Source organism: Elephas maximus, chromosome 1, assembly GCF_024166365.1.
Source record: "Elephas maximus indicus isolate mEleMax1 chromosome 1, mEleMax1 primary haplotype, whole genome shotgun sequence".
Lineage (NCBI taxonomy): Eukaryota > Metazoa > Chordata > Mammalia > Proboscidea > Elephantidae > Elephas > Elephas maximus.
Window position 1 is genome coordinate 147,120,979 of NC_064819.1, and position 23,298 is coordinate 147,144,276.

At 36.7% G+C, this 23,298-nt stretch overlaps 1 protein-coding gene across 2 annotated transcripts in view; it reads right to left on the reverse strand.

Moving 5' to 3' along the window:
* The window catches only part of ME1 (malic enzyme 1), a 244,408-nt gene that overhangs the window by 208,180 nt on the left and 12,930 nt on the right, over positions 1 to 23,298 (reverse strand). For both annotated transcript variants that reach the window (XM_049896434.1, XM_049896442.1), the window contains exon 2: positions 1,107 to 1,240. In XM_049896434.1, the coding sequence (XP_049752391.1) occupies positions 1,107 to 1,240 (134 nt within the window). The remainder of the gene's footprint in view (positions 1 to 1,106; positions 1,241 to 23,298) is intronic.

The following is a 23,298-nucleotide window of genomic DNA, read 5'->3' on the forward strand; positions in this document are numbered from 1 at the left end:
ACCTGAGAGTTTATGGTAATGAGATGACTCAAGACTGGCTAGTCCAGGTCTTTCTAGCTGACCTCAGTGGAAGAGGTGAAGAGGAGGGAATGATTCAATCAGTCATGCCTATGAAAAGAGGACTCAGTAAAGGCTCTGGATACAGTGAAGGACATCTGCTCTTGTGAAGAAGACACTCGCTCTTTGGGACATGGTAGCTCAGCACTGGAAACCCTCCCAGACCTAGCCCTGTTCGTCTCTTCTTTGGGCTAATCCTGATTTGTATAATTTATCATAAAGCTTGCAATGATAGGTATAGTGCTTTCCGTGAGTTCTGTGAGTCCTTCTAGGAAATTCCTGAACACAAGGAGCCAGCAGGTCAGCAGGGAGGGGACTGGGAACTCCCGAGCTTACAGTTGGTATTCTGAGGGAGTAGAGGGAACCCCTAAATTTGTAGCCAGCAGGTCAAAAGTGAGAGGAGCCCTGGGGACTCCCAAGCTTATGGCTGGCATCTGAGGTCCTGGGGAGACTTGGCCATCTGGAGGACCATGTCATTTAACTTGTGAGGCCTGATCTAGCTCCAGGTGGTCAGGGTTAAGGAAAGAAGCACTGCATGTGCAGATGGTACCAGGACAGAAGTGGAACAGAATTAATAGATTGATACAGAACTGAATTGAATTGGACTTATCCTTAGACAAAAGTAAGGAAAATGTTACCTTCATCCTTATACAAACATGAAAAATTAACTGTAAAGAAAGTGACCAAGCTAGGAATTTGAAAGTGTTGTTTCATCTACAAAATACTGAAAGTATGACTAAAAACATTTTAACCTGTTTGCTTGGTCTATGATGAAATTTCCTAATAATTTACCTTTATATCAAGGATTTTATCACGAGACAAGCAGTCTTTCTGAGGATACACTTTTGAAAAGAAAATTTTATTTCACTCAAATGTTCCTAGAGAGAGAATAAACATTAAATATCACTGTATTTACAGGCTAATTCTTCTTAAAGTCGACTACTCTTTCCAAATCATTATATACAATATTTTAACTTTCTCATCCAATAAAAAATAAACTAGACAATTGTTTAAGAGAAACATAAAAGTCACTCTTAGGAATGTGTTACCTGTCAAAGTCAGAGTTCAGACGCTCAAAGTTTTTAATTACTCGAAGGACCTGGATATCCTGACTAATGAAGCGAGGTGGCAACAATCCATGAATGTTCAATTGCTGTCTCTCTTCCAGGGTAAAAGCTAAGTCCTATGGGGAAAATACAGACAATAACTTTAGGGAAAAAATACAAAAAAGCATATATATACATAAATAAAATCAAACTAAGATAGGTGGAATTAGAAATGAGAAGATCTGGCATTAATCTAAACACAGCCATGTGACTTGAGTAAATCATTTAATGTCTCCATACCTGAGTTTCCACATCTTTAATATTTTCAGAGTTGTCTTACTCAGATATTGTTAGGATGAAATCAGAGAGTGGATAGGAGGAAACTATTTAAAGACACACAAATGACTAAAGATATAATCACCATTAATAATGTCATTAAATATAAAAATACACAGTGGTTATTATAAAGATTTTTAAGTTATAAACATGTGTAGGTCACCTATGACCTGCTGTGCTTCCACCTATAAAACAGATTGGGAAATGTCTTATATACGTACGTGCTATACCTGTTCTAACACTCTTCTCCTGGTTTATCTTCTACTATTCTTGCATACTCTTAGCCACACAACACTTCTCAACTATTGCCTGAACACAGCACACCCTTTTATTCCTCCATGACACCATGGTAAAGAATGTCTTTTTTCTCTGCTTCTCTCTGGCCTCCAAATCTCACCTCAAATGCTGCCTCCTCTCTAAAGCCTTTCCAGATTTATCTACTACATTCATTAAAACACCATTATTTAAACACCAGTGTTCATTGCAGCACTATTCACAATAGCCAAAAGATGGGCACAATAGCCAAAAGGTAGAAGCAATCTAAATGCCCATCAACAGATGAATGAATAAACAAAATGTGCTACATACATACAGCTACATACATACAACAGAATATTACTCAGCCATAAAGAGAAATGAAGTCCTGATACATGCTGTATCATGGATTAATCTTTTTTTTTTTTTTAGGATGATGGGTTTATTCTATATCTTTATTGTTGGGTAGTCACACAGCTACATGTTGTTGATAGTTGCCTTTCAGTTGGCTCTGACTCATGGCAACCCCATTAATAACAGAATAAAATGGTACCCAGTCCTGTGCCATCTTCATGATCATTGCTATGTTTGAGCTCAGTTGGAGAGTTTCCTGTTCTGATCCTGAGGGTTTTCATTGGCTACTTTTTGGAAGTAGATCACCAGGCCTTTCTTCCTAGTCTGTCTTAGTCTGGAAGTTCCACTGAAACTTGTCCACCATGGGTGACCCTGCTAGTATTTGAAACACCGGTGGCATAATTAACATGGATGAATCTTGAAAACATGCTGAGTGAAATGTCAATCACAAAAGGAGATATATTGTATTAACCCTTTTTATATGAAATATCTACAATAGGCAAATGAATAGAGGGCAAAGTTTATTAGTGGTTACCAGGGGTGGAAGAGAAGAGGAAAGAGGGAGTCATTATTTAGGAAGCATTAAGTATCTGTTTATGGTGATAGAAAACTTGGCCATGGATATTGGTGATGATTGTACAACATGATTAATGTAATTGGTGTCACTGAATTGCAAATTAAAAAAATGTTGAATTGGTAAATGTTGTGCTATACATATTGTTTATAACAATTTTAAAAAAAGAACACTATTGTCATTCCTATGATGTCTGTTTACATGAACACTGACTGCATAAAACAATGTAATAATATTTGTGGGGCTCAAAAGCAAACAAGATAGGACAGATGGTTTGATATAAAAAACCCCAGAACAACATAAGAGTTTCTGGGACATAATAGGTGGGGAAGTAACAGCAGAGAAGCCAAAGTTGTCACTAATGGAAGAGGATGGCCTGGAAGATTGGAATGAGGAGCTCCCCTAGAGAGGACTACCCATGAAGATACTGAAGCTTGAGAGGCCATTATTTTGGTCCCTTTGACTAGACTGTGATTTACTGTATTTTTTGGTCTAGCAAAAGTGCACCAACATGCTTGGTTCACTCACTGTGATCCTTGCTGATGTTTCTAAACAACCTAATGGGTATGAACCTGCTCACTAACTTTTCATTGGGTAGTTTACAGCCATCTTCCTCCATCTCTGTAGATTTCTTGCAATGGTTGAAGAGTGACTTTTGTGTTCTTGTGAAACTTATTAGTATCAGAAAAGGACAATTTGGCTCACCCCAGAGGGAAAAAACAGACCCTGATTAGTTAGGAATGAACATATCCAATCCTAGGAAGTGGATGAGGGACTTCCACAGGTGAACAACACTTTCTTCTAATTTTTGATATAATTTTTAAACTCAGGACACTAATGAAAAGATATATTTAATTAACTTACTAGGTCAGGAGGTCAAAATGAAGACAAATGATTTGCCTCCTTAATAACCCCTAGTACAACCTCTGGAGCCCTGGTGGCATAGTGGTTAAGAGCTTGGCTGCTAACCAAAAGGTCTGCAGTTTGAATCCACCAGCTGCTCCTTGGAAACTCTGTGGGGTAGTTCTACCCTGTCCTATAGGGTAACTATGAGTCAGAATCGACTCGAGGGCAATAGGTTGGTTTTTTTGGTGGTGGAGCCTCCAGGTTGTCAGCAAGAGCTAGCTGGGACTGATGGCTCCATAACCCCAGTGTGAGGAGCTATGCACAACCTTAACCTCGCATAAGGTCTCCAAGTGCTATCAGCATAGCTAGCATCGAGCTGCAGATGTTTTTCTCCACTAGTAAGTAAGGCCCTTTTTTAGTTTTAGTAAGTAAGGCCACTCTCAGGACTTCGAAAGCCCCCATTGTTATATGCTCAACTGGGGAATTCTATGAAGTTCCAGTATTTGTGGACAGCATCAGGATGGTCCCCTTCTGGAAGGATAACTCACAGTGTGTCTAACTGTGTCTGGCCCAATCACCTTCTTATGGATACATGAGGAGACCAATGTACCCTATCAGTCCTGTACCAGGTGACACTTGTGATGCTGCCTGAGCCCTCTGCCTGCATTTACTTTTCAATTTGTGGTTTATGTCCCCATACCAGGACATGTTTTGTTCCCATACCAGAACATGTTATATCCCCACATTAGAACCCAGAACATGTTCCATGAGACCATGGAATTTTGTCTGTTTTCTTCACTACTTTATCCCTATTGCTTAAAACAGTGCCTGATATTATTTTAAAAAAAGATATTATTAGAGCTCAAAAATTTGTTTAATAAATGATATAGAAAATAATCTTAAATATTCAATTTTAGAGACATTAAAATTTTAAAAACCAATATAATTGCTGCTTAGGAAACTGATTAGCATATTTATTCTGGTAAAATTACTATACCCAAAAAATTACTATAAAAACTTAAATATTGTGCAACAGAAATAAATATATGTATGAAAATATAGTCTGTAAGATGAAAGGGATACTTCAGTTGTTAAAGATACACCTAGAAAGACTGATAATTTAAAACAAAATGCCATGAAATAGGTCTTCGGAATGCAATATAATTTATACACAGTGTCTTAGTTATCTAGTGCGACTGTAACAGAAATACCACAAGAGGGTAGCTTTAACAAACAGAAATTTATTTTCTCACAGTTTAGGAGGCTATCAGTCAGAATCAACTCGACAGCCATGGGTTTGGTTTTTGAATTTAGGAGGCTAGAAGTCTGAATTCAGGGTGCCAGCTCTCCGGGAAGGCTTTCTCTCTCTGCTGATTCTGGAGGAAGGTCCTTGTCTCTGAGCTTCTGCTCCTGGGCGATCTTTACGTGACTTGGAATCTCTCTTCCCTTATCTCTGCCTGTTAGTTTGTGTTTAATCTTTTTTATATCCCAAAAGGGATTGACACAGGATACACCCTACACTAATCCTGTCTCATTAACATAACAAAGACAACCCATTCCCAAATGGAATTATAACCCCAGGCATAAACCAAAAAACCAAACCCATTGCAGTCAAGTCCATTCCAACTCATAGTGACTCTAAGGTTAGGATTTACAACACTTATTTTGAGGGGATATAATTGGGTCCATAACGCATATTAATATATTTGAAAAAGACAACAAAATGCAATAGACTTTTCTAACAAAAATGAAGAGTGAGATGGAAAGAGTTAAGCTAAAGTTTCAAAAATATGTGGGTATATATGAAGATGCAGTAAACTTGTGAATGTTGTGTCTTGAAATTCTGTCTACAAAAATAATAATCAAAATATCAACATACTGAGAATAAGACTTGTCAGAAGTACTAACATACGCTCCTTTGCTTGTTCGATAATAAAAATCATTTACTGCTATTGTTAGTCTTTTTACATAAATTTTCCAAAGTCTGGTTTAAAACTCAATTCTAATAGGTCTCCAATAACTTATGCCATGTAAATGATAATGGCACCTAGAAATCTTTTAATGTTCTTTGATATTTAGAAACGACACACACCCATACACTGTTGGCCGAATTTTCCAAGACATAATAAAGTGCCAATTCAACTCTTAAAAAAAAAAAAAAACCAGGACTTAGAAATCTGGAAACTGGACCAAGTTTAGGTCTTACTATTGGGTTCATATTCTATTACAACCTTTTATGAGTTAAAAACAAATGAACAAATTAAAAAACTGAATTAACAAACTTTAAAATCTTAAAACCTCTATATAATTTAAAATATACATAGTATAATTTCATTTAAACCACTGTTTTTGAGACTAATGGCACTCATGTGACTTCCAGCAATTAACAGAGCCCCAAAAAGTACTCAAAGAAACAATAAGTGGAATTTTGAACCATTTTATAATCCTGGTTCTACACTTTAATTTTTCATATTAACAGAGGCATATTTACAAAGATATATTCTGTAGAAATTTATAAATAGGTCAGTTGTGCCTAAAACTTGACAGTGAAATGCTAGTTTAACACGATACATTCTCCTTATTAAAAGCAATGTAACACATATCTATTTCAAAGAATTTTTACCTTAAAATGGTTATCCTGCAGGGCCTATCGAACAAAGGACAAAGTATCTAAAATACACATGCAGACTCTAACTTTCATTTGACTTCTAGAGGCTTTAATGAAGCTGAAAAGATTAGATTTCTATACATGTATTAGGTTTCCAGACAACCTGTAATTCTAATTCCCTAGAAATGACCTCATACAGTCTAGGTTCAACCTTGGTTTTTCTCCTTTTCTATCTTCCTTTTACTTTCCCTACTCCTTTTGGACTGGATCCCCAGACAGCAGAATGGTATGTTGTTTCACTGCTGAGGGCAGCAAACAGGACAACTATTCTTCTGGACTCTACTAATTAATCTGTGTATATCTTCTTGAGAAAACCAAGACTATCAAGCAGAAGTGAAACAAAATTCCTGGCATAACAAGATACTTATATTAGAAACTATGTTTGCAGGGGACAAACATAACAGACAAAGAAGCTTTGTCCTGAGTAATGTATCAGGAATTATTACCACAAAAATAGCATAAAATAGTTTCTGTATCCTGCACTAACAATCTTTAATGTTTCCAACGAATTTTAGTAGCTTCCCTTATTTTTCACCTGGATACTGACTATAAATAAACCAAGCTGAATGGTAAAAAGGAAAATATTACCCGAATCACAAAAATCTTATAAGAAATCTATACATGTATAGTAATTCATTATATTAACAGAACTTAATAATTTAAATTAAGCAAATTTTAATTTTAAAAATTAAAATTTGGATACATGGTCAGAGTAGAGAAAAGATGTTTGTATGTTCTGTTCAGCTGGTGTATCCTGTGTCTAGAGTAATTCTTGGGACTTTGTAGGCAATCAAGAAAATGTGTTGGATAAGTAAACAATGATTTGCTATAACTATACAACTGCTATTGTATGTTTCAGAGAAGACAAAGTAGGAGAGTAAGAAAGGTTACAAAAAAGTAAAGAAGTGGAAAACAATAATCACAAAAAGTTTGAAACAATGCAAAAGTCCTTCAACTGATGAATGGATAAAACAATTGAGGTACATCTGTACAATAAAATAGTACTCAACAGTAAAAAGAACAAACTACTGATACATGAAACAGATGATTCTCAGAAACAGTATGCTAAGAAAAGTAGTAAGACACGAAAGGCTACATACTGTATGACTACATTAATATGACATTCTGAAAACGGCAAAATTTTATAGAGAGAAAAAGGTCAGTGGTCGCCAGGGTCTGGGTAGAGAGAAAGGCTGACCCACAAAGAGGCAGCACAAGAGAATTTTTTAATGTGACAGACTGTTCTTGATTGTGGTGCTGGTTACACGATATTATGCATATGTCCAAACTAATAGAACAGTACACCATAAAGAGTGAATTTCACTGTACTGAACTTCACCAGGCTCTATAAAGAGTCAATTCAGCAGTTGTCATCCTACTTGAAAGAATAGAGTTGAACTGGCTAAACATTTGCTTAGCAAATTATTGACATATTTCACATCCCAAACTTTTAAATATCCTTTTTTTCTAATTTGATTTTCTTGGAATTCTTTACCAAAATCCTTTACCTTTTCAAAATTTAAAATGATTTCAACTGAATTACATAACAGGTTTGATAACTATGGCTTTGCATACTATACAGCACAACTGCTCTAAAGAGTATTTCTTCATATCAAAAAGGTTTTAGAATTAACTTTAACAATAATTTTTTAGAGAAATTTTTATGTAAAAAGTATAGGAGAGGGCTTCATATTTTTATCATATAATTCTGAAGAGAAGATATAAAAAAATGTTTTAAATGTTTAAATATTTTCAAATTTATTAACACAGCTTATGTGTATATATTACATCTATAGAAAGATAAATAATACTAATTTGTCCTGGAAACATCATACTGAAGGGTTCTTTCTCCCAGCTCTTCCAGAGTGCCAAAAATTCTTCATTGGAATGTAATATTTTAAAATCCTCATTGACAGCATAAGCAATAATTTTTAGAATTCCCCTGGTGATATACAACCTTATTTAAAAAAAAAAAAAAATCAGGTGACATAGAATTTCAAGATAGACACATCCAAAAAATAATAAGATAGAACAGAATTATCTTGAATGCATTCAGCTATGCATAATGCCAAATTCTCTACCAATAACCTCTTTTAAGAGGCAGAAAAATCAACTATTTAAAACCAATAATATATTAGCTACAGTTTCTTTAAGATATATTATCTGGTTTCATTAGAAAGCAATTAATTTTTACTCATATTTGATATAAATTAATTTTAAACCAGTATAACTAATGATTATAAAAATATATCTAAAATACGCTTTGGGGTAAGACTTGACCCTAAATACCCTAAAATTTACCACAAAATATAAAAACTTTACAACATCCAAAAATTATTTTATCCATGTGTAATAGGATATAAGCAATAAAAACAATATTCTTAGTTTAAGTGAAATGTTTGCTCAATTTAAAAGGGAAAGAACACTGCTCAATTTAAAAAGGAAAGAAAGAACACCTCCAGCTAAAAGAGCAAATGAATTTTTAAAATATCAGATAGAAGTTTAATTAAGTAGTTTAAGTATTCTTCACTGAAAGGTCAGAGTACTGATCTTTATAGATTTCTTTAAGGCTTAGAAGTTGTTCATCATCGATGTCAACACGACATTTTCCAAATATATCTCTTGAAATCATTTATACAAGTTTCAAAATTCTTTCAGCAAGATGGAATACTATAGTCTCCAAAGAAGTTTTAAGGCAAATTTCATCAAGTCACCAAACCATTAAAGTACCTTTTAAATAAACAGACTGGTAATTCTTAGTAAACAATTGAAACTATCCATATACACAAATGAGGAGAAAGTCAAATCTAAGAACTTAGATTGAAATGTGTATGAATAATCCAAACCAAATGGGTAATATCAGTTTCTAGTACAGTCCCTAGTTATTACATGGAGGCTTACACTATTTCAGGATGTCTTATATATGTGACCCTAGTGGCACAGTGATTAAGAGCTCAGCTGCTAACCAAAAGCTCAGCAGTTTGAATCCACCAGCCGTTCCTTGGAAACCCTATGGGGCAGTTCTACCCTGGCCTGTAGGGTCACTATGAGTCTGAATTGACTCAACACCAAAGCGTTTTTTTTTTTTTTTTAAATATATATGTGACCCAGACAAAGTCTTCTAAAAATGCCTGTGTATAGTGTTTATAGTGTATACAGTGATAATTCATATAGTGAACCAGAAAAATCAGAATTACAAGATCATTTTCATTGTGCCTTCATTTGATTTCTTCATGACTCTTTGAGGTAATGGCAGAATCTACAGAATATAAAAAACTAGAGAGCAGTTCTAGCTAAATTGAATTACTAATTAAATTACACATGAATTTGTAAATGTCCCTTTCTTCCTATGTCCCTTGCCTATTCCTGAATAATGATTTCCTTCAAGAAGACTTTTCTGCCCTCTCTCTAGACTAATGAGATGTCCTCCAATGTGCTCTCAACAGCATCATGAGCTTCTTATCATGGAGTTTCCCATACTTTTTTTAAGTTCATATTTTACCCAGAGGCCTGGATGCTCCAGGACAGACACTATGCCATTCATATTTGTATGCTAACTCCTACTACAATGTCAGGAAGAGCAGGGCTTCAATAAATTTTAAACAAACATATAGGTGAACAAATTTATGAATCTGAAACAACTTTTCAGTTCTATGGACATGGGAAAGTGTTTTGAATAACTGATTCACTCAATTCAGATTTCAAACTAAGATTATTTATACTCCATATACAAAGAATGCTCATGATTTGAAATCTCCCAAATAAGCATTGAGCTTTCCACAAATACATTAAAAATTTATTTCATTAAACTAATCCACTATTACCAAGTTTTTAAAACGACTTTCAACCAAGCATCCAAAATCAACCTTAATATGCTCAAAAGCCCCCATGTGTCTGTCAGTTTGTCGTACTGTGGGGGCTTGTGTGTTGCTGTGATGCTGGAAGCTATGCCACCGGTATTCAGATACCAGCAGGGTCACCCATGGAGGACAGGTTTCAGCTGAGCTTCCAGACTAAGACAGACTAGGAAGAAGGACCTGGCAGTCTACTTCTGAAAAGCATTAGCCAGTGAAAACCTTATGAATGGCAGCAGAACATTGTCTGATAATAGTGCTGGAAGATGAACCCCAGGTTGGAAGGCACTCAAAAGATGACTGGGGAAGAGCTGCCTCCTCAAAGTAGAGTCGACCTTTATGACATGACTGGAGTAAAGCTTTCAGGACCTTGATTTGCTGATGTAGCACGACTCAAAATGAGAAGAAACAGCTGCAAACATCCATTAATAATCAGAACCTAGAATGTATGAAGTATGAATCTAGGAAAATTGGAAATCATCAAAAATGAAATGGAACACATAAACATTGATATTCTAGGCATTAGTGAGCTGAAATGGACTGGTATTGGCCATTTTGAATCAGACAATCACATATTCTACTATGTTGGGAATGACAACTTGAAAAGGAATGGTGTTGCACTCATCATCAAAAAGAGCATTTCAAGATCTGTCCTGAAGTACACAGCTGTCAGTGATAGGATAATATCCATACGCCTACAAGGAAGACCAGTTAATACGACTATTATTCAAGTTTACACACCAACCACTAGGGCCAAAGATGAAGAAATAGAAGATTTTTATCAGCTGCTACAGTCTGAAATTGATCGAACATGCAATCAAGACCCATTGATAATTACTGGCGATTGGAATGCGAAAGTTGGAAACAAATAAGAAGGACCAGTAGTTGGAAAATATGGCCTTGGTGATAGAAACAATGCCGGGGATCGAATGACAGAATTTTGAAAGACTGACTTCTTCAATCCCAGTGCCTTCTTTCACCAACATAAACGGCGACTATAAAAAAAAAAAAAATTTTTTTTTTTTTTAATACACATGGACCTCACCAGATGGAACACACAGAAATCAAATTGACTATATCTGTGGAAAGAGACGATGGAAAAGCTCAATATCATCAGTTAGAACAAGGCCAGGGGCCAACTGTGGAACAGACCATGAATTGCTCATATGCAAGTACAAGCTGAAACTGAAGAAAATCAGAGCAAGTCCAAGAAAGCCAAAATATGACCTTGAGTATATCCTACCTGAATTTAGAGACCATCTCAAGAATAGATTTGACACATTGAACACTAATGACCGAAGACCAGACAAGTTGTGGAATGACATCAAGGACATCATCCATGAAGAAAGCAAGAGGTCACTGAAAAGACATGAAAGAAAGACCAAGATGGATGTCAGGGGAGACTCTGAAACTTGCTCTTGAGCGTCGAGCAGCTAAAGCAAAAGGAAGAATTGATGAAGTAAAAGAACTGAACAGAAGATTTCAAAGGGCATCTCAAGAAGACAAAGTATTATAATGACATGTGCAAAGAGCTGGAGATGGAAAACCAAAAGGGAGGAACACACTCAGCATTTCTCAAGCGGAAAGAACTGAAGAAAAAATTCAAGCCTCAAGTTGCAATAGTGAAGGGTACCATGGGGAAAATATTAAATGATGCAGGAAGCATCAAAAGAAGATGTAAAGAATACACAGTCATTATACCAAAAAGAATTAGTCGATATTCAACCATTTCAAGAGGTGACATATGATCAGGAACCGACGGTGCTGAAGGAAGAAGTCCAGACTGCTCTGAAGGCATTGGCGAAAAACAAGGCTCCAGGAATTGATGGAATACCAATTGAGATGTTTCAACAAACGGATGCAGCACTGGAGGTGCTCATTTGTCTATGCCAAGAAAAATGGAAGACAGCTTCCTGGCCAACTGACTGAAAGAGATCCATATTTAAGCCTATTCCCAATAAAAGTGATCCAACTGAATGTGGAAATTATGGAACAATATCATTAATATCACACGCAAGCAAAGTTTTGCTGAAGAGCATTTAAAAATGGCTGCAGCAGTATACCAACAGGGAACTACCAGAAATTCAGGCTGGTTTCAGAAGAGGACGTGGAACCAGGGATATCATTGCTGAGGTCAGATGGATCCTAGCTGAAAGCAGAGAATACCAGAAGGATGTTTACCTGTGTTTTATTGACTATCCAAAGGCATTCAACTGTGTGGATCATAACAAACTATGGATAACACTGGGAAGAATGGGAATTCCAGAACACTTAATTGTGCTCATGAGGAACTTTTACATAGATCAAGAGGCAGTTGTTCGGACAGAACAAGGGGATACTGATTGGTTTAAAGTCAGGAAAGGTGTGTGTCAGGGTTGTATTCTTTCACCATACCTATTTAATCTGTATATTGAACAAATAATATGAGAAGCTGGACTATATGAAGAAGAACGGGGCATCAGGATTGGAGGAAGACTCATTAACAACCTGCGTTATACAGATGACACAACCTTGCTTGCTGAAAGTGAAGAGGACTTGAAGCACTTACTAATGAAGATCAAAGACCACAGTCCTCAGTATGGATCACACCTCAACATAAAGAAAACAAAAATCCTCACAACTGGACCAATGAGCAACATCATGATAAACAGAGAAAAGATTGAAGTTGTCAAAGATTTCATTTTACTTGGATCCACAATCAACAGCCATGGAAGGAGCAGTCAAGAAATCAGAAGACGCATTCCATTGGGTAAATCTCCTGCAAAGGACCTCTTCAAAGTGTTGAAGAGCAAAGATGTCACCCTGAAGACTAAGGTGCACCTGACCCAAGCCATGCTATTTTCAATCACGTCATATGCATGTGAAAGCTGGACAATGAATAAGGAAGACCGAGGAAGAATTGGCACCTTTGAATTTTGGTGTTGGCGAAGAATATTGAATATACCGTGGACTGCCAAAAGAACGAACAAATCTGTCTTGGAAGAAGTATGGCCAGAATGCTCCTTAGAGGCAAGGATGGCGAGACTGCGTCTTACATACTTTGGACATGTTGTCAGGAGGGATCAGTCCCTGGAGAAGGACATCATGCTTGGCAGAGTACAGGGTCAGCAGAAAAGAGGAAGACCCTCAACAAGGTGGATTGACACAGTGGCTGCCAACAATGAGCTCAAGCATAAGAATGATTGTAAGGATGGCGCAGGACCGGGCAGTGTTTCGTTCTGTTGTGCATAGGGTCGCTATGAGTTGGAACCAACTTTACGGCACCTAACAACAACAACGTGCTCAAAAGGCATACCTACATGTCAAGATAAGTGCTACAGGCTGTGGGGAATTTTGAAAGCGTCTTCATGTAAAGCAGGGTTTCTCAACCTTGGCATTATTGACATATTGGGCCAGAAAATTCTTTACTGTAGATGGCTGTCCTGTGCATTATACGGTGATTGGAAATATTCCTGGCCTTCACCCCCTAAATGCCAAATGTCCCCCAGTTGTGACAACAATAAATGTCTCCAGATATTGGAAAATGCCCCCTGGAGTGTGTTGTGTAACAACCCAGCGGCACCTGAAGCCAAGGTCAGCCACATATGCAAAAGACCAATGAAAGACTCCAGAACTAGCAATCATGACATACGGTTTACTGGGAAGCTTACTTACAGGACCATGGCCCAGGGCATTGGCTGGACAAGTTTAGTGCTCCACAACCACCTAGCATGGGACACAAGCTCATATACCATTCCAGCTGGGACCAAGGCTCATTTTTTTTCTCCCATATCCTTGGGCAGTCAGCGTTCCCAAGGACTTCACGTCCACGTGCACATGTTTTTCTTCTTGTTGCTAAGGCGTTCCTTGGCCTTGGCCATTGGCCCAGTCATGCCACTCCCAGCCTTGTACCTTAGCCCGAGTCCATCCCAAGTTCATTCCCAGCATGCCTCAGGGAAGAGCAAAACTAACTCCATTAGGAGGGGATGCATATAGCTGAAAAGCATTACCCTACGATGGAATAAGGGAAGGGGGCAATCATTCCAATTTAGAACCACTGATCTAAGGGAACAGCTTCTAGTAAGATGAAGTAAAACTTGTATAGCTCTGCAGAGGTTAGAAAGAAATGCACAATTGGGATTTTGTCAGAGACTTGAAAAAAAGACTGAGAATCTAAAATCAAAATTCATATTACAAACACTGCGACCTTTCAGTTTGCAGCAAGCACTTTAACCACTGTGCCACCAGGGCTCCTTGACTGTAGGTTACTCATCTTTAAAATATGATTATTTATGCATGAAAGTCCTTATTTTCTATAAAGGTTTTTTTTTTTTTTATATTATATTATAGATTACAATACTTCATACACTTGAAATGTACATGCACACTTCACCAGCTAACATGAATGAATGGCTACATATAAGGATAGAGCATACCATTTGGATTTAAGTTTAAGTTTGAATAGACATTATTTAACACTGATTTTGAGCAAGTACTTAAGATGTTTGGGGTTAAATGGAGCCTCTCCTCGATTTCTGTATCTGCTAAATAGGAGTAATTAAACATTCACTTATTAAATATATGTCAGGCATATGTCAGGTGTGCTTCATTGGGTTATTGGGAACATAAAATGAGACCAGGTGTTGTAGCACCCTGTGTAAATTATAAAATGTTATATAAATGCTTTTGCTACCAGTAATAAGTTTTAAAATGAAATCATGTATCTTCAAGCGCTAAGTAAATACTGGCTTTTTCCATTCTTCACATCCCAGTATTGTCACGAAGTTCATGAGTTTAAGAATCAATTTTAAGAGATCCAGCTCAATACCTTTTGTGAAGAACCAAGGTTCTTAACCTGAAGCCTATGGCCGCAATCACAGATGCTCAAGGCATCGGTGAATATAATTCAGGAGCCAAACTTGGACACCTGTATTTCACCAACTCTATGATATTTAGTATTTCCTTTCACTATAAATGAAAGCAATAAACAAAAGAAAAATTAATACTCCCTGTGACTTCATCAGGAATAGAAATAAAAATTTTATATCACATTGTAATTACTACATATATCTTAAAATATCATTTAGGTTCATCATTATTTTGAAATTATAGTACTTATTAGACCCACAAAAGGTTTTTTTTATAACATGAACAGGCATGCATACCAGGATTGTTGACAACCTTCATACTGATCTCTTTAAAAAATAAAACTTTAAATTACCCGTATTTAAATATAGTCTTGATATTTAATTCTTTAATAAAGAGGTACATATATTACAATATCAATTTTATTCTTAATATTTTGATATCTATATTTCATTATAATTTGTTTCCTTTCTGACAGTATGTGTTCTATTTGCTTTGAGAAGGTATCTGTAGACTTCACCAAATTTCCAAAGGAGTCTTCAGCACAATATATGTTAATTGTTGCAGAGAACTGTGTTTCGGTTTCATTAGGTCTGTATACCCCACACATCAACATGATATTCCCAGAAACACCACAAGATGACTTTCTGGCTTTAGGTTTACAACTGAGATCTTCAGGTATTGTTTGTCTCTTCTTACAGTTACCTTATGGGAGGTCATGAAGCTCATTATTATTTTTCAACAAATATTTACTGAGTGAATGTTTACAATGCACCAGGCACAATACCAAAGAAATAGTGACATATCAATTATGGTCCATAACCTCATGAAGTTAGCAACCTAGAGAGTTTAATGAGGTGTTATACTAAAGCTACATACATAACTACAAAATAACAATTGTGATAACACGATATAAGGGGATAAAGATTAATGGGTAAAACAAGGGGAAAGAAAAGGGAAAACTAAAGAACTAACTTAAGAGGTTAAAAGGGAAGGAAGGGTTCACTGAACAATTGATGTTAAAATGAAATCTGAAGAACAAGTAGGAGAGGAGAAGTTGAACAAGTGAAAAGCTGGGTTAGGGGGGTGCAAGGAACAACATGAGAACAAATCCTGGTACAGAAAACGGGTTGGCCCCTTGGAGAAAGCATAGCTAGGGAAACTGCATCAACTGTGGGAAGAATGATGAAAGATGACACTGAAAAGACAGGCAGGAACCAGGGCAGGCAAGTCCTTTTTAAAACCAAAAAAAAAAAAAAAACCTGTTCCACTGAGTTGATTCTGACTCATGGTGATCTTACACAACAGAGTATAACTGCCCCATAGGGTTTCCAAGGAGCAGCTGGTGGATTTGGTTAGGAGCTGTGGCACTTAACCACTGTGCCACCAGGGCTCCAAGTCCTTGTTAGCTAGGTAAAAAAAACTTCAAGCTTCATCCTAAGAGTAATGGGAGGCCCCAGCTTCTTTCCTGATTAGTTATTTCATTTCTTGAAAATGCTGCAAGTCAGTAACAGCACTCAACCCACAATATTTAGTACCTACCGTATTACGGAATCCCCATAAAGCTAACTCAGTAAATGCTTCAGAACCAGTTTCAGAGTGCCAGGCAGATTGATAGAGGGTTCAATCTAGAATCATGATTCTCAGACTTTTTTTCAAGTCTCCAGTATACTCTCAACTATAACATTTTTCTGTGTAACACCACCAATTATCCACCACACTAAGGGCACATCAGATTCATATCATTTATCAACACCATTTTAACTTGAAAATATTAACTTTAGAAGATACACTTCATACAATATCTCTAGAAAAGCATACACTAGGAGCACTGGTCACTGGAAACACTGGTTGCCTCCAGGAAGGGGAATTGGCTAACTACAGCATGAAAGTAGGAGAGAGACATACTTTTTACCTTTTTCTATCTTTCTATTTTTATACAGTAAACCTTTAGGCCTTATTTAAAAAAACACTAAGAACCATTTATTTCAATCTCCAAGAATAATATAATCCTATTTATTATTCGCATTTGGTAAATCTCTATACTTTTGTTTCTGGAAGTTCCTGGCTGTGGCAGAGAATGCTGATCGCCTACTGTAACATCTCTTCTCCCCCCTCCTCTGCAGTAAATAAACTCTTAATATTATTTGGGGTGGCAATGCACCAAATAAAAGACTTTTCCTGACTCCCTTGAAGTTTAGGTGTGACAATATGACTGAGTTCTGAACAATGACATATATGTGGAAGTGTTGTGTGGGATGTGGGGAAGTCTCCTTAAACAGAACTGACTCCACTGGAAAGTGGGCCTTCTTGTATTTCTCTGGTTTCTTCCAGTGGCCCTCTTGGAATATCTGCATGACAGATGTAGACCTATAGTCAGCAAGGACCATGAAATGATCTTGAATATGGTAGAGCAGCAAGATAGGAGACTGTGTTCCTGATGATTCTGTGAACCCAACAAACATCCTGTGCTGTCTACCTCTGAGTTTCTTCATATGACAGAGAAATAAACTACATCTTAATTAAGTCACTGTTATTTGGCCTTTTTCTGTCATATGCAGCAAAACTTAATCCTAAATGTATACTAGCTGCCTATTAAAGGAAAGAAATTCTTCCACATATAACCAACATGGTGCCATAATAAAAGAGGTTACTATCCATTCATCCCATAAAGTGAGATGTGACCTATGGAGAAGTTGTAGCAACATCTGCAAGGTAGAGATGAGCTATAAGAATTAAACTTAAGAGAATTACCTCTCATTCATTCAACAAGTTTGTATAGAATACTTAGTATATACCAAGTCCTATGAGCAACTTTGTTGAAGGATAAAGCTACAATGCAAACAAGCATAACACTCCTAATGCTGCCACCAAAAGGAGTCCTGGTAGCGTGGTGGTTAAGCATTCAGTTGCTAACTGGAAGGTTAGCGGATTGAACCCACCAGCCATTCCACAGGAGAGACATGTGGCATTCTGCTCTGTAAAGATTACAGCTTTGGAAACCCTGCTCTGTTCTTTGTTCTATGAGACAGTTCTACCCTGTCTTATAGGGTCACCATGAGTTGAAATCAACTGGATGGCAATAGGTACCTCCACCAAGGAATTTTGAACCTTGAAAACTCTATAATATTCTTCCCTTCACAACATGAAGTGGGGCAGAAGTGAGGTATATAGATATCAAAAGAGGCAAATCGTCTTTCTAAATCCTGAGAATACAGAAATATTTTAAGCTATATGCAGAGCTCTCATCTTACATAAACCATTTCCACAGAATAACCTTTATTATTAATGTTGATTTGACTAGAAAATATGTACCCAGCAAAATGGAAAAAAAAAATGTGAATATACATTTGAGAGCCAATTCCCTTTTTTTTTTTCCTGAAACTTAAAATCAAGTTAGACTGAGTTTCCATCACATTTGAACCTTAAAACAAAAAGCAATCACAGCATTCTGGTTCTGAGCAAGATGGTATAAAAACACTATCATCCTGTCTCTCCCACTGAATCCAACTATGAACCATGTACAGAATGCACGGAACAGTTACCTGAGGACTCTGAAATGTAAATATTAGCAGGAGAACTAAGGAAGAAGACCAGAATCCAAAGTATCATCAAATCAGCAGTGAGTTTCCTGATTTTTTTTCTTCAGCATGGCCTGACTCTTTTCCTCTGGAGTCAACCAGCATTGACTCAAAGGCAGCACAAATGCCAAGTCTAACTGGGTGCAGACAATAAGAGTATCAAAAGAAGCCTTCTCTTTCTGACCCAAGGGGCAGGAAAAGGGGCACTTAAAGGTCACAGAGAGAAGGGGAAATCCACAATTTTTTCCTGGTATTCTCCAGTCCCAACCTCCAGGCAGGCTCAAAGAGGCAGTAGTAGAAATGACTACCACCAAAAAAAGTTGCCCTTGAGTCAATTCCGACTCATAGTGACCCTGTAGGATAGAGTTGGAACTGCTTCATAGGGTTTCCAAGGAGCAGCTGGTGGATTTGGACTGCCTAACTTTTGGTTAGCAGCCAAGCTCTTCTTCACTGTGCCACTATGGCTATTACAGCTGCCTAAACCTTGGAGAGAGGGGAGTCATTCTTTCTAGCCAGAGAAGTCATGGTCCTAAGATTGTGGGTCAACTGCTTATTGCTTTTTTCCCTTTTCCTGCTGCTTGGTCCCAGATGCGAATATAACCCCAAGAAGTAAGAAGCTGAATGGGGAAACTAAAGGCCTGACATAAAGGCCAAAGGACAGGGGGTTGGGGAGCTCAGGGAGACAGATAGTGTCAAAAAGAAGGAAGCTCAAGTAAATGATCCCATAAAGTTGTATATAAACTCCTGGGCTAATCTCTGAACTATGTATGCATGGATCTGACCCAAAACAATGGCTTTGAGAACTAAACTATGAGATACACTACTATGCAGGCCTCACACTGGCCACTAAGTGTTGCTCATGAGGTACAGAGGCACTATAAAATAAGCTTTGAAAACTGAATCGATGTTGGAACCATAGGCCCTAGAAGGAGAGGCAGAACTTGTAAGGTGAACCTAACCAGGTTGGTTGACTACTAAAACCAAAACCAACAGCATTCCCCTTAGAATTTAAGGACTTAACTAAGACCCAGAATTTCATAATATGCAAAATGATACACTAAAAAATTACTCAGCATATAAAGAAAGTGAAATTTTGATTAGCAAGGGAAAAGACAATCAACAGATGCCAATCCCAAGATGGCACAAGAAAAACAGAATTATAAAAGCAGTTGTTATAACAATGCTCCAAAAACATGAGGGCAAAATCCTTTGAAATGAACATAAAGATGGAAAGTCTTAGCCAAGAAACAAAAGTTACAAAGAAAAATCAAATAGAAATTTTAGAACTGAAAAATGAAATAACTAAGATAAAATATTCATTGAAAGGGCTCAAGAGCAAAATGGAGATGACAAAACAGTTAGTGAACTTTAAAAGAAATAAATCAATTGGAAAAGCAAAGAGAAAAAAGTTTGAAAAAAAAGAAAGAGCCTCAAGGATCTGTGGCGCTATACCAAAAGGTCTAACATTTGTCTCATCAGAGTCCTAGAAGAGGGGAAAGAAAAAATTTTGAAGAAATTATGGCTGAAAAATTACTAAATTTTGAAAAAGATATACCCTTATAGATTCAAGATTCTCAGTACACCACCCCAAAAAAAACCAAACCAGTATACCCCAAAGAGTATAAAATCAAAGAAACACAAATCTAAAACGTTACATTCAAACTGCTGAAAACGAAGAAAAAACCTTTAAAGCAACTAGAGAAAAACAATGCATTACATACACCAAAACCAAATGCACTGCTGTAGGATGGACTCCAACTCATAGTGACCCTGTAGGACAGAGTAGAACTGCCCCATAAGGTTTCCAAGGTTGTAAATCTTTACGGGAGCAGACTGCCACATCTTTCTCCCATGGGGTGGCTGATGGGTTCAAACTACTAATCTTTCAGTTAGCAGCTGAGTGTTTAACCACTATGCCATCAGGACTCCCTACATTACATACAGGAGAATAGCAACTTGAATGACTGCAGAATTTCTTACCAGAAAAATGGAAGCCAGGAGGAAGAAGTTCAGCATTTTTAAAAAAAACTGAAAGAAAAAAACTATCAATTTAGAATTCTATAATCAGAGAAAATATCCTTCAGAAATGAAGATGGAATAAAGATTTTCTCAGATGAAGGTAAACTAATTCGGTTCCAGCAAACCTGTTCTATAAGAAAGGCTAAAGGAATTCTTTAGATAGAAGGGCAATGATAAAAATCTGGGAATATAGGTTATTGTTCTCCTCTGAAGTTCTTTAAATTATTTATGACAGTTCAAAAAAAAAGCAAATATTATAACTATTTGCTGTAATACATGTATATGGATCCAATACATACAGCAACTGTAACATAAAAGAAAGAATAGAACCTATACACTGGTAAGGTTTCTACATGCCAACTGAAGTGGTAAAATGTTCATTCTAAGTAGACTATGAAAAGTTAAGTATGTATATAAAAATCACTAGAGTATGTACTAAAAAAAACTATACAAAGAGATATTGTCAAAAACTAAAAAGACAAGTTAAAATAGGATCATAAAAATATTCAAATAATACAAAAGAAAGCAGGAAAGGAGAATGTGAGGAACAAAAAAATTTAAAAAAAAACTAATAATAAAATGATGGAAAGAAATCCAAACATATCAATAATTACATAAAATGTGAATGACCTAAACACACAAATTAAAAGACAGATATTGGTAGACAACAACAATGCCTACAAGCAAATGTGACAGAGTAGATTGTTAGTGTTTCTCACCAACATGTTCCTATCAAGGTCCAGGAAATGTCAACTGTAATATCTAATTCTGCATGTCTCAGTCATCTAGTGCTGCTATAACAGAAATACCACAAGTGGATGACTTTAACAAAGAGAAATTTATTCTCTTATAGTCTAGTAGGTCACAAGTCCAAATTCCAGGTGTCAGCTCCAGGGGACGGCTTTCTCTCTGTCGGCTCTGGAGAAGGATTCCTTGTCATCAACCTTCCCTTGGTTTGGGAGCATCTCAGTGCAGGAACGTTAGGACCAAGGGACCTGCCCTGCTCCCAGCGCTGTTTTCTTGGTGGTATGAGGTCCCCAACTCTCTGTTTGCTTCCCTTTCATCCCCTGAGAGATGAAAGGTGGTGCAGTCCACACCCCAGAGGAACTAACTCCCTTTACATTGGATCAGGGATGTGACCTGGTAAGGGTGTTTACAATCCCACCTTAATCCTCTTTAACATAAAATTACAATCACAAAATGGAGGACAACCACAGAATACTGGGAACCATGGCCTAACCAAGTTAATACACACATTTTGGGGTGGACATAATTCAATCCATGAGACTGAATATCAGTATTTTCAGCTCTTGCTTTTGACTTGATGTTCTTCGTAACTTTTCAATCAGTAACGTCTCTGTTACATATATTAAGCTTTATTGTTAAGCTTAATTCTCACAGGATTATAATACATTTTCACATTTTCCCTATTTCTGAATGATTTCATGATTCAGAAAAACATAAATTTCCCGAGAAATAAAAGGAAGGAATTACTATATGGAAATAATTTTTTGTCCCTTTTGTGCGTGCAGCACAGTGATAAATTAATGTTTTTATTTTTTTTATGTATTTATCTATTTCTCCTTACATGATGTACAGTGTCTCTTTAATGAAGGTCACTGCTGTGTTATTTGTTGCATCGATATTTATAAATCTTATAACTTCATTTAGAATTACAGCTTTCAGCATTACAAAAAGTCCCACTTTGTTTCATTTAATGCTTTTGATGTGAATTCTGTGTTGTCTGATGTCAAGACTATAAGCCCCTGGTTTTCTTACTATTTGCATTTTCCCATACCTTTATTTTTAGCCTTTCTGTAACACTTTGTGCTGGATGTGTTGCTTATATACAGTATAGTTTGCTTTTCCTTTGTAAGACAGTCTGAAAATATTTTTATTCTATGAGATATGCTCTTTTACATTTATTGATATGACCAACATGTTTGGCCTCAATCCTGTCATATTTCCTTTATGTAAAAATTAAATATAAGCAAGATCTTAAATTCAGTAAAAATTTTAGAGGCTCACAAAAGGATTCTCATTACCCAAGTTTCAATTTCCCCTTGGTTCTGAGCATATAAGTAAGGACTTCGGGTTTTTGCTGACTAACCAGACCTGTCACTATTCGCAAAAACATTCTCAGTTTCAAGGTGGTTGATTTAAAAGATATTTCATTTGGACACGTCGATGAAAGAAGAAAGGAGGCTGGGCCAGTACAGTCAAGGCCCTCTAGAGCCCCACATGTATATTAAGAGGCAGAAAACTATAATGATCTTCCCAGGTATGTAAATGCACTACTTAAATCAGTCTTGGAGCAGAATTTTTTAATGTACAGATTGCAATTCATTAGTGAATCACAACCAACATTTTTGAAAAATAAAAAAATAATAGAATTTGAAAAAAACCAATTGCTGTCAAGTTGATTCCGACTCATAGTGACCCTATAGGACAGAGCAGAACTGCCCCATAGAGTTTCCAAGAAGCAGCTGGTGGATTCAAACTGCTGTATCTTTTGGTTAGCAGCTGAGCTCTTAAACACTGTGCCACTAGGGTGTACTAAACACAGCAAGGGGAAGTATTGAATTATGAAATTTTGCTTCAATTATATATATAAGTATACATATGTATTTATATGTGTACTCTATCATAATCAAAAAATTTTGAAAATACCTTAGAGGACTCTCAAAACGACTGGAATGCATTTTAATATATTCTAAGTTTAAGGGCATTAGGCTTAATATTACGATGGAGTCTCGGAACTCCTTCAGTCTCTGGCTCCCCATGTCTTAGAGGGATAGCTTAGAATTTAACTACATACAACGTGACTATGATCATGCAAGTTTTGCTGATACTCTTACTTAAC